This window comes from Melozone crissalis, unplaced genomic scaffold (assembly GCF_028551555.1).
Source record: "Melozone crissalis strain CALT ecotype California unplaced genomic scaffold, PUWL_Pcris_2 ptg000068l_1, whole genome shotgun sequence".
NCBI classification, from domain to species: Eukaryota; Metazoa; Chordata; class Aves; order Passeriformes; family Passerellidae; genus Melozone; species Melozone crissalis.
The window spans coordinates 16,329,024-16,343,124 of record NW_026535846.1 but is presented as its reverse complement, the minus strand read 5'-3'; the positions used below and the strand labels follow the sequence as shown (position 1 = coordinate 16,343,124).

At 50.8% G+C, this 14,101-nt stretch overlaps 1 protein-coding gene across 1 annotated transcript; it reads left to right on the top strand.

Moving 5' to 3' along the window:
- Nucleotides 1-798: 798 nt before the first annotated feature.
- MMGT1 (membrane magnesium transporter 1) lies at nt 799-4,131 on the top strand. Its single transcript, XM_054289661.1, has 4 exons — nt 799-880; nt 1,372-1,424; nt 2,242-2,345; nt 3,284-4,131. The coding sequence occupies exons 1-4, from the start codon at nt 799-801 to the stop codon at nt 3,444-3,446; spliced, it is 402 nt and encodes a 133-aa protein (XP_054145636.1). The 3' UTR covers nt 3,447-4,131.
- Nucleotides 4,132-14,101: the final 9,970 nt, after the last annotated feature.

Sequence of the window (14,101 nt, the reverse complement as noted above, 5' to 3'; positions counted from 1 at the left end):
GGGGAAGGCGATCAGAGCTCAAAGGGGTTTGCAAGAGGAAAGAGAAATCCCCAGATAGGTTTGTGGCGGGGTGCTGTTTGTGCATGGGAGGGATGTCCTGCAGGACACACCCCGACTCATGGGGACACGGGGTGTCCCTCCATGCCTTCACACCGTGCCCAGGCGTGTGTTTGGTGCCAAGAGCCGCCGTCAGCCATGAAAGGGAGTCAGGGGAAACTTCCCACCTTTTTTACCAAGAAATAGAGGCACATGCGTGGAGCCCGTGGGTCAAGGGTTGTAATCAATGCCAGTGATCAACTTAAAGGTGACTTTTAGGAAATTTCCTCAAAGAATTGCCTTTGTGCCTTGGAGGCATGGAAGACCCAGGATGCTTGGCTGTGACCCTGGTGTTTCCTCGCTTTGCCCCAAGCCTGGCTCGGCCAGGGCCGTCCCTCCAGCACGTGTTGTGTGCATCCCTTCGCCCCGTTTTAGCTTGCACCGGTTTCTCAAGCTTCGAGGTTAAACAAGTGAAAAGTGGGAATTAACTTGGGTACCACTGACCCTACGCTCTGTTTTCGGCTGGAAGGGGTCCGGTGGAGAGAAGGGGCCTGTTCGGGGGGTCGATGGGCCCCTTGTCCCCAGGGCCTCGGGATCCACCCACGCCCTGGCATTTCATCAATGGCCCCGCGTGGGAAAGCGGCGGCCTGGCCCCGCCCCCTGGCGCTGAAGCCCCGCCCCCTCTGCTCGGGCGCGGCCTGGCCCCACCCCCGGGTGACGCCATCATCGCGCGCCGGGGCGCCCTGGCGGCGGCGGGCGGCGATGGCGGCGGGGTCGGTGTGGAAGGGGCTGGTGGGGCTCGGCCTGTTCGCCCTGGCACACGCGGCCTTCTCGGCGGCGCAGCGTGAGTCACCGTCGGGGGGGCGCCCCGGGGCACCGACACTGCCGCGCGGCCCACGGGGAGCTCCCGGGGCGGGGGCCGGGCCGGGCCGGCATCATCATCATCGTCCTGAGGGGCGAGCCCGCCCGCGGGGGCGGCCCTGCCCTTGGGGCCGGGCTGCGGGGAGAGCGGGGCTGGGCCGGGCCGGGCTGCGGGGAGGGGGGAGCGCGGGGCTCGGCCCGCAGCAGCCGGGAAGGGAGGGGAGAACGGGCGGTGGGAAGGGGGAGCTGCCCCGGCCGGGTCGCGGTTTCAGCGTGGCCTCCGCCGTCCCGCTGCCCCCCGGCTGCCTGCGGGGGCATGAGCCGCGCTCCGGAGCAGCGGCACCGGGGGCGGCCCGGGCAGGGTCAGGCTGCCCCGTGGCTCTGCAGCCGTGTCTCTGGGGGTTCCTGTTGTTGTTGGGCTGTTTGTTTTCGTGCACAGAGTGTTTGATGCGTGCCTGTGTTTCTGTTTTGTAGATCGTTCTTACATGAGGTTGACAGAAAAGGAAGATGAAACGTTGCCCATAGATGTAAGTTTTTGCCCTGTGTGAAAGGTGTGACTGTGGGGTGGTTCAGTCTCTCAATTGCTTCCTCTTAATGTGCTAGGCAAGTATAAAGGATAAAGCAGTTTTTAAGCTGCATTTTCACTGGAGCTCCCACTACCAGAAAGAACCATGTCTTTCATCTCAACTTCCTGAGTGTGTTGTAGTTGTCAGTGAAACCAAATCCAGATCCAGACCTCCCTCTCTTTTAAACAACCCTGCAGCATCTTGTCCAGGATTCCCTGGATGTGGCTCAGAGAGCTTTTGCATCCATGACCTCCTTTGCAGCATAAACATCCTGCACCCCCTGGCTCTGGGTGGCTGGCACGTGTTTGTCCAGTGTGGCTGTTTGATCCCAGCACAACCTGCTTCAGGAAGGGGGCTTTTACTTGCTTTATTTGCTTGCTTTTCAAATTTCCACTTCACTTATCTGTTCCCTCTCTGCTTAGTCAGAAGGGCAGGAAGATCAGGTGCCCAGGAGAGGCAGGCACGTGTTCCTGGCAGGAATTTGGGTCCTGGAGAGCACAGAACACAGGGTTTGGTCTCAGGCTCTTGCTGAGGAGCCGTGTGAGTCCATTCACTTGGTGCAACCCAGACCTGTGCAGGGGCAGCTGGAGCTGTGCTGTGCAAATAGGAGGGAATTTTAATTCTCCTGTGCCTCAGTTTCCCCACTGCTGGATTGCTCACCTCTGTTTGCTGCCCCTGGATGAAAAGCAGCAGAGATGCTGTGTGAAAGCTGAGGTTTTTGGTAAATGTGCAGAACAGCTGGTGATGTGTGTGTTGCCGTGTGCTCCCTCTGTTGCAGATAGTCCTGCAGACTCTGCTGGCCTTTGCAGTCACCTGCTATGGGATAGCACATATTGCAGGGGAGTTTAAAGACATGGATGCCACTTCAGAACTCAAAAATAAGTATGTTTCATTTCTTCTTTTTGTGCACACCTGTATCTGCTTCTCTGTCCAAACTGAAATCACTCACCTTTAGCTCAATGCATGCCATAGGCAGTGACCCCAGGGGAACAGCCACACTTGCAAAAGCCAACAGTGTCTTAAGTTTTAGGGAGAGTTAGGTAAGAGGCAGAAATCAGATAAATTTCTTGCTTTTCCTCATGTGAAATCCTGCTGTGCAGACTTGGTAGAGGAATGAAATGTGCAGGTGGGAAGTGGAGCTCAGGAATCACCACCTGCTGTCAGGAGCTGGTCTCAGACTGCAAGTCTGACTCACTGGAGTCTCACACAGTATATTCAAGGCAGGACATCTGAAAGACTTTCAGAAAATAAGGGATTTTGGGCCAAGATTTGGAAGAGGATAGTTGGTTAGAGCATGCCAAGGTTGTAGGTTCAGCTGCTTTATGAGCTGTTCAACTTCAGAGCTGGACTCAATGATCCTTGGGTGTCCCTTCCAGCTCAGAATATTCTGTGATTCTGACAGGAATTTGGATGGGCAGACATTGCCTCTCAGGCCATTTCCAAAACCACAGGGGAGTGAAAAAGTCACATAATTGGTATTTCAGAGTGTTCACCTAAAGCCTTTAGCATGAGGCTCCCAGGGGGGTGGAAAGCTGAGCACCATCAGGGTGGTGACACCAGTGACAGCTGAACAAAGGCTGGCATGTGGTGTGTCTGCCCCTGGGCTCCAGGGAGGAAGGGGAAGTTTGTCACGTGGACATCTTGTGGGCTTTTTCACAACTGTGCATTTCCTCACTGGTTTAGTTTAGGAAACTTAAAACAAGCAAGTTTGGATTGAAAATTGTATTCTTGTGTCCAAAGTCAGTAGGCCCCAGACTGACTGCTCTAAACTCCCTGCTCTGAGAGAGTGTTAACCTTGGCTTTTTGCATTTATTTTGAAGGACATTTGACACATTAAGGAACCATCCATCTTTTTATGTATTTAATCATCGTGGTAGAGTGTTGTTCCAGTCCCCAGACACAGTGAATTCTTCTTCAAACCAAGATGCTTTGTCATCCAGCTCGGCACTGAAATTTCGAAAACTTGAACCTCTGCGCCGCTAAGACTTTTCCAGGTGACACCAATAACCCAGGACACTGAGATGGAATATCCAAGTCGGGGATGTAAACACTTTTTTTAATTTCTGGAGCAGTATTTATATTGATCTTCCAGACTTTATAAAATATATATATATATAAATATATATATATAAACTAATGACCTTCTTTGTACACTGTTAATGAGAATGACTGAATTGTGGATTGGCAATGCAGTGTAAATTCTACAGTTATGCTGTGAAACACATCTTCAAAGTTTCAGATATTAAAACGAGTTGCAGCTAACTTAACTTCAGTTAAAACAAAAAGCAAGCTAGTTTTTCCTGCAATTAATGTTCTTTGACAGGAGGGAATGTTTGAGTGTATTTATTTTCTCAGTTTGCTTGCACTACAGTCTATGGATCCCCTCAGAAATGCTGTGTGCACTGCATCACTGAACAGCAGGAAAAGGGGCAGCACCTGATCCTAGAATGCCTGTGGGACACCAGCACGGTGTGGCAGGGGAACTCAAAGAGATTGCTTTCATTTTTATTTTATTTTTTACAATGCTGAGAAACAGTTGTGTGAAGGGTTATTCTTTTTTTCCTGGTTTGTCACTACCATGTTATTTCCTCATTGCCCTCCTTTGTTTCATGTGAGTTGCCCCAGGCTGCCTGGGCTGTGGCTGTGATTGGTGCTGGTGTGGGGAGGCCGCTCAGCTCATCTGCCACACTCCACATTCTCCAGCTGTGAACTGGGGAATGCTGAACGTTGTGTACGTGCTGAACATGGCACTGGTACCACGTACAACCTCCAAGGTATCTTCATATTTAAGTATCAGTAAGAACTGTCCGGGGGTAGGGTCCAGCAGCTTGCTCTGTTTGCTGGCACTAACCCAGGACAGCCACCCCTTTTCTGCCAACAGAGCCTTCCACCTTGATTTTTCCAGCTGAGCCCCTCGTTGATTTAATATTACTGTCTTGATTTCATGTATTAGAACTGATCATACTGTCCTTAACTCCTACTTATGTCTAAATTCTTATCCCCCCCTCAGGGGCTGAATCAATGCTAAAATCTCTCTTGGTCTGACTTTTCACCTCCCTGATGCAGCAGAGGGAGGGTAGGGTGAGATACTGGTGGGGCCAGCAAAAATTTGGCTTGGTTGGAGGATGTTTCACTGGCACAGTGGGAACTCAGCCTTTTGTCCTGGCATCAGTTGTGTTTGGTGGTTTTTTTTAACTGTTAAGAACTGTCAAAGGCAAAAAGCTTGGCAAAAATACTGTGTAAACCCAAGTCTCTTTTTCTAGCTCTGCCCGTCCTATGGAGTGGGTGCCCCAGTGCTCGAGCAATATCCATGGCTGCTGCTCTACAATCACTCTAAAGCATCTGGGTTTGATTAGAAAGGGTTCCTCTGCCAGCTGAAAGCATCTGAGCTGCAGGATGAGTTCCTAAAGTGTCCTGGTTCCCCTCTTGCTGGTGTCAGCACCAAAGGCCTCAGAAATAGTATTGGGTCATCCCTCACTGGGGACAGAGCTGTGCCCTTGGGGAGCAGGGCTGGCACTGAGGGGAGGCTGAACAAGGCCAGGTGGGGCAGAGGAGAGGCAGAATTAGCAGAGGGAGGGAGAAGCACAGCAGGAGCTCAGTAAGCACTGTCACAGATGGGTTCTGCAGCCGTGGTTGCACTGAGCCCCTTGCTGAGGGCCTTAGAGCAGAGCTGCTCGCACAAAACATCTGAGAAGCCTCATTTGTGCTGCTGGAAGGCTGCAGGACCTGCCTGAGCTGTGAGGTGCTGCTGGGACAGGGAGAACATCACCTGCTGCTCAGGGCAGGTCCTGCTGGGAGCACCCTGGGGCTGCCTCAGGGCCCTTCTGGTGAGGAGTAGCCTCACTGCAGCAGCAGCAGTTCTATCACAAAGCTGTACAAATTATTTTTTCTTATTGATCTCACAATGTCAAATAAAAATTGATATCCTTAAAGTGTTTGTTTGTTTATTTCTGACCATCCTGCATCCTGCTGCAGCAAATCCCTGGTGCATAACTATTTAAAAGTGACTGCCCAGCACTGACATGAAGTGATTGCCTTAATTATGGCAGCTCTGTGTGAGAGTGCTGTCTGGCCTGGTGTTCATTACTAGGAGATAAGATCAGAAGGGGGGGATCAAAATAGCTGCAAGTAGCTGAATAAAACACTGAGGAGGGAAATATTACCAGCCTGGGGATCTGCTTGCCTTTGAGGCTCCTCGTCATCCTCTCTGGCAGAGCTGACATATTTTCTGTCTTCAGTTTAACCACAGTAAAGGCTTTTCTACCATGTGCTAATGTACCCTGCCAGCCCACAGGGACAGGCTCCTGCACGGTCTGGTGTTGCAACAGTCACTGGGGGAAACACTGAGGCTGCTCCCAGGGCGGGTGATAGTTAAAATCCTGCAGTTGAGCAAGATCACTTTCCACTCCTTGGTCTGCTTTTCCACTGGGGGAGGTTGAAAAGTTAGCAAAGCACTGGAGGAGTTTGCTCAACTACAACATCCATCAGGATTGCACCAGAGAGAGCAGCAGACTCACCCCTCATCTGCTTTCTGTGCTGCTGCAGTTCTGCACCCAGCACAGCACACAAGGGGAAAACACCAATGAAACTGTCTGGGGAAGGGGGAACCTTCACCAGCTCCCAAAGCCACCTCGTGCTTACCTTGCAGCATGGGCTTCTTCACAGATGAGCTTCTCTTCTTCAAAAGCAAAGCAAGAGTGGAGCCAAGAGTTTCTTGAATTAGACTGGAGAGTTTCCAGCCTCGCCCAATGCACATTTACAGCCGTCACATCTTGAATTGCTTTGGCTACAAGCCCTGATATTTCTACTACATTAAATAGTAAAATAAAAAATATGTGCTGGTAATTTCCATTCATTGCTGAAGTAGCAGCTTTAATCTGCATTCATTTTGCTGGGTTTTTGAACTATTGCAGTGAGAGCTCAGTGGGGAATTGCTGAGGAGGGCAGGAGTCATTTACACCCTTGCAGGTGGGGGCATGGGGACCACGGTTTGTGTCAGAGATTTGTCATTCATGCAGCCCTTCTGTGTGAGGCTGGAATGGGAGTGCAGCTGGCAGAAGTGCTTATTCTAGAGGTCAGTGAGGGCTGAATTGCAGCACCACGTGTGGAAACCCCTCCTGGTCACACATCTGATGTGTCCCCTCTGTGTGTCCCAGACAGAGCCAAAGCTGCAGTCGGCTCCCATGTGCTCCACATCCCCACTGCTGCCCCAAGTGGAGCACAGCTTTCTCAGGAAAGCTGGCAGCTCACAGCCCCATCCAGGTGCTCTGGAGCACCCACAGTCCCCCTTGCTGAAGAAAGCAGGGAATTACTATTACTTTCTAACCCCAAAATGATTTTTGGCTTCCTTATCACTCGCTTCCCACGGTTCAGGTTCTGTCACACTTCACCACACTGCAGCAGATCTGCCCTTCTCCACCTCTGACACCTCCAGCAAGGACATGACTGTGGGGACATCCTCCAGCTGGGTACAGCCCCCCACCAAGGGTGGCACCATTTCTGCTCCCTTTTGCCACCTGCACCAACAGCAGCAGTTTTCCACCAGACAATTTGGGAAGGTTGTGGCTCACCCCAGAGCATCCAGGACCACAGTGCTGCCCCCAGGCTCCCTGTGGGAAGCCCCCAGCCAGGCAGGGAAGCTGCAGCTCTGCAGTTCCCTGCTGTCCCAGCCATGCTGTGCCAGACTGGCAGGCTGCCTGCAGAGGGGAAGGGCAAAGCAAGGCTATCTGGAATGTTAAACAAGCAGAAAAGACTTTGGTACCAGCTTTCCACAGCCAGAACTAACAGCAAAGGCAAAACACTCCTTGGATTTGGCCTTGAGGTTCACCTTGAAGCCATAATCACCAGGGGCAGAACCCTGGCGGAAATAAATCTGATATTGCAGCAGGTAAAAGCCTTTTAATCAACCCCAGCTTGGTCCCAATGACACAATGCGATTTCCAAACACTTCGGACTGCGATGAAAGCTACATCCTTAAAATGGCAGCTAATTAATTTTCCTGTCCTGCTAACTTAATCCTTTTTCCAGCCAAGAAAGGCAAATGGGAGTTCACAGAGCAGCGAGGCAGCCGGAGTCTGGCAGTGTGAGCAGGAACACAAGCCCCAGGGCTCCCTGGCAGGGACCCAGGCTGTGTGGTGTCACAGCTTCCCAGGCCATTCTAATAGGAAGGGAGATGGAAAAAAAATAAATAAAAGGTGACATTTGGATTATCAATGGCTCACCCTATGCCAGTGGTCCTGGGGAACCCACAGCCCCACACACAGAGAGATGTGGATGTTTATTCCCAGTTCATACCCCAGTGCTGCCACGCACAGCACCCAGCACTGGCAGTGCCCTCCCTGCCCAGACTGGTGCTGGCTGAACCAGTTTCCCCAGGATCTGCCTGAGGCAGGTTGTGCTGCAGGGGCATTTCACTTTGCATTTCAGAAAAAAAATAATAGAAGGGAAGAAAATATTCCCCTTCTCCCCCACGGTATTTCTGCTGTGCATTTTAGAGCACTTCAGTGCCAGACACAAAAGGCCAGTGCTGATGTCCCCAGAGCCACAGGCTGCTCCAGAATCCCTTGTCCCTGCCCCAGGAGGTGTCTGCTCCAGTGCAGGATGCAGGAGGAGGATCCTCTGTGCACAGCAAAGGCTGAGGCAGTGATTTATTCCCCATCCCAGACACAGAAGTGCACAGAACAGGACACAGCCCAGAGCAGTTTTGGAGCAGCCAGTTTGGCAGGCAGGCAGGCCAGAGAGGGACTCCACTCCTGCTCCCCACACCCACTCCAGGCTGTCACTCCCTGGGCTATGACTGAAGCCTCCAAGGCACCCACAGGTCTGGCTGAGCCCCCAGTGAGCCCCCACCTCCCCAGCACAATGCAAAGCACATGGAGGGGACAGAGGGTGTCAGATAATGCCCCCTCCCTGCCCAAGGCCACCATGCTGCTCTACAGCCTCCTGTCACACACAGATCCCTGCTGAGGGACCTTGGAGGTGGTGGCACCATTCCAAAGTCACCACCACCACTCTGAAGCTGGAGCCAGCTGCTCCTTCCATGCCTGTTTAAATACAGCAGCTTCAGACCACGGAGAAATCCACAGCAGAGTGAGGCTCATGTTCATCTCCCATGGGAGGGAGCCACACATCCTACATACCCCACATATCCCACAGGATGCGCCAGGGCTGGCTAAAAACCCCACTCTGTTGGTGGCCAAGCACAGCCATGTCCATGCTGCTGCCTTGGGCTGGCAGGGAGGACAAACAACCATAGAAAGAGCCTGAGCTGTCTCCCAGCATGGCAGCAGTGGGCAGGGGAGTCTCAAGGCACTTTATTCTCTGCCTTTGCTTCTTGTGCTCAGGCAGCAGCTGCAGAGCTTGAAAGGGGCAGACCTGAAGCTCAACCCCACCACAGTCCAGGAGCAGAGCAATGGGATGCTCCACAGAGATGAAGTGCAAGTCAAAACAGGAGCAGTGAAATAAGAAGTGAGTCAGGACAGATGAGCTCCAGACAGAGCAGAGCGCTCCATCAGCAGAAACCCCCTTGCAGGGCCCCACATCAGTCTCACACTGAGCACAGCACCAACCTCCCAAACTCAGCACTGCTCAGCCCCTGAGAGCTCTCACCTCGTGCCTGAACATAACAGGGAAAGGCTTTCAACCTCTTTCTGCCTATCACAGCAAGAGCTGCTCCTTTAATCTCCTTGCCTTCACAACCCCTTCTCCCTACAACAGTGGGTACACCAGGGCCAGGGGTGCCAGGCATACCCTGGGAAGGAGGGCCTGCTGTATCTACATTTGCAAGAATTCACCTTTGGCCACCTGGAACCCAGACAAAAAGCAGCTTTGAGCTGCCCCACGAGGTCAGAGCCTCCTCAGGGTCCTGGTGTGTGAAGAAAATCCACCACCATCGCTCAACCTATTATCCAGCAACCATTTCCCATGGCAGCCGGGGCCGTGACTCACCAGAGCTGCCTCTCCTGCGGGGATTCACAGGCGGTTCCAGGAGTCGCTGTGACCCCGTTTCACCTGCTGGAGCCGCAGGCGCTGCCGCAGCAGCCGCAGCTCGGTGAGAGCCCTCCCAGCTCACCGAGCCCCGGCACGCCCGGCCCACATCCAGCTCCTGGCACTCCTGCTCTCTGACAGAACCCCCGAGGGAGGGTTTGATGGATGGGACACACTTCAAACAGCCTCTTCCCGAGCTCCCGAGTCCCCCACCGGCTCCTTTTCCACTAATGATCATTCTGGAGAGCAGCTCCTAAGTTCTGTGCGTGCAGAGGGAGGAGCCCTGAGCCCAGGGATGCCAGTGGAATTCTTCCACCGAGCTGGGAAAGGAAAGGTGCTGGAGCAGCTCAGGTCAGAAGCCAAACTCTAACAAAGAGGCAGCACCACCACAAGTGCCAAAAGGCTTGGGCAGCTTCTCTGCACTCCTCCTACCTTCCTTTCCAAGCTCCTGCTTTTTTCCAGCCCCAGAAGCACAATTGCAGCCAAAAGGCACCCACTGCAGCCACCTCTGTGTGGTGCAGGGAGCCTGTCCTGCCTCCACCTCACCCTGCTCCCATGCCAGACCCTGCTGGCAGATAGGAGAGCACAGGGAGAAAGGAACCCACTGACATGCACAAGAGCACAGCAACCAGTTGGTTTGTGGTGGGATTGCCCACACCAGGGAAATTATTCAAGTGTGCAAGACCAAATTAGGGCACAGATTTTGTAATCATCTTTGTTAGTGACACACTATATGACCTTGGGTGAGTCCCTCCATCCATCTTTAAAGGCACTCTCAGAGGAGAGCCACAAGACTTTAATTAGCAGCCCTAAAAGTGCTCAAGATAGCTTGTCTCTCTTCCAAAATAACCAACTGCAGATGAATTGGAACAATCTTATTTTCAAATTCTGCAAGCAACTGGGATCCAGGCTGCTCTCAGATCAGTCACTTCAACAACATAATCAAAGTTAAATGTGCCAGCTGTGCATGAAGGGTTTTAATATGCTGTGCAGACTGGAAAACAGCTCAAAGAATCAATGTTATTTTTCCATGGCTGGGATGTCACTGTCGAACAGCTGCATTATAATCATCTGCAATCAGCAAAATGCCTTTTTTTTTAATCACTTTCTAGTCTTGGGGAACAGGGCTCATTTTTATTTCTGTCCTACTTAGGAAAGCACCCTTGATCCCTGAGACACCCAGTGCCAAGGGATCAGGCAGCCACCAGAGCAGCGTGCCCTGACCAGACCTGTGGCTGCTCAAACCCCCAATACCCAACAGCCTCCTCAGCAGGAACTGCTCACACTGCTACCAGCACCTCAAGGAACAGCAAGTGCATTTCCACAACCCCAGCAAAAAATCAGCTCCATTTGCCTACTGCCACAGTTCCAAGACCTGGGGTGGTTCCAGAGCAGTCCCTCCCTGTGGAAAACCTGAGCACAGCCCAGCATCCTTCTCTGCAAGGGCCACCTCTGCACAAGCACGTGGGCCACAGCTGCAAGATGAAGCAAGGGGGGAGGTCTCCCAACTCCATCCTTTACAAAACCTCTCTGATATATTCTACATATTAAATATTTACAAATACAATTTAACATTAAAATATACACCTGCTCTGGAGTAAATGACAAGAAACAGGCTGACCATGCAAAAAGAGCTTTGCCCTGACAACTACTAAAATGCTTTATAACCCTCTCCTCCTGCTCTGCATCCTGCAGGGCTCTGCTCTAAGTACTTTGTAAATGAGCACACACCATGGGGATCATTCCCAAAAAGCTCTGTCCCTCCTACCAGCTGCTCAGCAGTGGCAACTGGAGCACTGGGATTCAGCAAATTGCCAGAGGTGTCTGATATTTGAAGGGACATTATGCAAGACTGTTTGCATTAGAGGAGTGACAGTGATGGAGATGACAGCAAGCACACACAAGTGCCAAGGATCCAGATACTTCCACTGCAGCTGGACTTGGTCCAGCACTAGGAAATAGCCATCAATTCCCACTGCAGATGTGAAGATAAAACTTCCCCAGGCTCTCAAAAACATCACATCTTCAGCAAAAATCTCATCTGACATTTTCATTCCACCACCTTTCCCAGGCCAAACTATTCTTCTGGACTTCAATATAAATTGTTTGAGAGCTTCATCTTGAGCTCAAAATCTGAAGAAATATGCAGCTGCTTTGAGCACTTCCCAGCTCCTGGTGAAGGGCAATTTTCCTTACATGGTACCAGCAGTCCCCATTCCAGGCAGAGCTGTGTGGGTGAAGGCATGTGCAGCTCAGTTCTTCCACTGCCTATGGAAACATCCTCCAGCATTCACCACGAGGCTGTACAACAATTTAACTCCTTCCTTGGCACATCCATGCTCTGGCTGTACAACAATTTAACTCCTTCCTTGGCACATCCATCCTCTGGCTGTACAAAAATTTAACTCCTTCCTTGGCACATCCATCCTCTGGCTGTACAACAATTTAACTCCTTCCTTGGCACATCCATCCTCTGGCTGTACAACAATTTAACTCCTTCCTTGGCACATCCATCCTCTGCCTGTACAACAATTTAACTCCTTCCTTGGCACATCCGTCATCTGAACTCTGAGTAATCAGCTGCTCAAGGCATCAGATCTGTGCTCCCAGCCCTGAAAAGCATCTTGTGCACTTTTTAAATGAAGGTTCTGACATGGAAGAGGTGAAGCTGAACCACCTCCCACAGCACACAAGCTGCACCTGCCTTTTGCAGCCCCTGTGAGCATTTCCATCTCCATGGACAACCACAGGGCTCCCCTGCCACACTGCTTTAGCCACTACAAAGAGACAACACCACATCACAGACTGAGACAAGAAAAACACCAATGCCAAAGCCAAGCTAACAGTTTTTCAGGGATGAAACAAAAAGCCAGGCTGCAGCTCAACTGAATGGATAATTTCAGGAAAGTTCAACATTTTTTGTTTAGTCCATTCTCCTTGAAATGACCTCAAGATTCAGATTTAGAATACAGCTTAACAATTCCTGCAGGCCAGAAGATTTTTGCTAAATCCCAAGGCATTCTTCTTCTCCAGTTTCTTCCTTTTCCACTTAGGATAGACTTCAACTTGTTTCTGCAGACCTGCAAGCAGCAGCTCCTTTTAATTCCAGTGACTAACATCCTTCCTTCAGATCCCTGCCAAACCTCCTGTCTGCCAGATCTCAAGTGTCTTTGGCCTTGTTTTCTGCTTAACTAGGTTGCACATTCTCAAGACAAGCACTCTCAAGTCCATTTGCTAAAGGTGTGATGTTGCCATCTTGCTGGTATGAAACACTGTAATTGAGCTTTACAGGTTTTTTTAACCATTTGTTCCTGTTAGGTAATGCATTCCTTGTATTTTTCCATCAGAAGTTTCTTAGTAGATACTAAAGAACAGACCAAAACAAATGAAAACTCAACAGCCTATGCTGCTGCCATTTCAGCCAGGCAGTTTAGAGGAAGAAAATTACCAGATGGAAAAAAAAACCCCAAAAAACAGGTTTGAGGTTTTGTTTTTTTTACAGTTTTCTGCAAAGGGAGCCATAAAATTGCTTGACCACAGCACAGTCAAGCACAGCACAGTAACAGCTGCTATTTTGGAAGATGACAATCACTCTCTGATGCTGGTTAAACCTGGGCAAGAATACACATAAATAAAATAAATGCACTGCACCCCAAAAGTGGGAACAGCAGCACCCAACAGACACCTGCCACAGTGACCAGCCTGGGAGCTGCAGGACTTAGGAGGAAAAGCCCTTGATGTCTACAAGGGAAAAAATAAATGTAACATGCACTGAGGAGGCCTAGGTAAGGCCTCAGGAAAACCCTCAGATGCAGCAGAACTTGCACAGGTATCCAGGCTCCAGAGCACCTCACAACCCTTCCAACCCAAGGAAGGCAAATGCTAAATTTGTTAATTCAGACTGTTAAACAGTGCTCCTTACAGAAAACATGGAGCCACATTTCCTCCCTACTTCCCAACATTCAACTGTGCCACATTATTTCAATCTTATATAAACAAGAGCTCAAAAATATAAGTTTGAGCAAAGCTCAAATGGCTTCCAATTCCAGGATGCATCAGTGGAGCCATCCCCTCTCCTGAGCCCTTGCTGAGGGACACTCCTGTGAGCTGTGAGAGGCTCAGCTGTCACCCAGGTCACAGCCCTGGTGCCACAGCTCTTGCTGCTGTGCTCTGTCCCAGGAAAGGCCAGGCCTGACACCAGCACAGCTCTCCTGGCTGTCCCTGCAGTGCCAGCACAGCTGGGGACTGTGCCAGTCCAGGGCATGTCCCACCCACATCCAGCACTGGGGTCTGGTCACAAGGAATTCTCTCCTTTAAGAATCTTCTTAAACCAGTTGTGCTGCTTCTTAAATGAAACATTTCATGTGGAATTCAGGGTTGTGTGTGCTCTTCATCAGCTGCTCTTGCTCCTTTTTCTTCATCTCTGCACTGACAACCCCTGAGGACATCTTCCTTCCTTCCTTCTTATGAAGACTCATGTCCAGTTCACCATATGATTTCTGCTGCTCTAATATTCTAACTCAAATTCAATCTATTCAGATAAAATAATGGTGAGGTCAGGGAAAATTCCCACTGCTTGCACTTGAATATTTTGTAGCTTCTGAGGTGCAAGATTCCAAAGGAGTGCATGGAAGTTTCCAGCTCCCTGCAGC

Bases quoted from the DNA above. Each gene is read 5' to 3' on its own strand.
- MMGT1 (XM_054289661.1), top strand. From the start codon at position 799: ATGGCGGCGGGGTCGGTGTGGAAGGGGCTGGTGGGGCTCGGCCTGTTC. The intron at 1,425-2,241 runs GTAAGTTTTTGC...CCTCTGTTGCAG, and splicing joins ATGAAACGTTGCCCATAGAT to ATAGTCCTGCAGACTCTGCT. The intron at 2,346-3,283 runs GTATGTTTCATT...TTTATTTTGAAG, and splicing joins ACTTCAGAACTCAAAAATAA to GACATTTGACACATTAAGGA.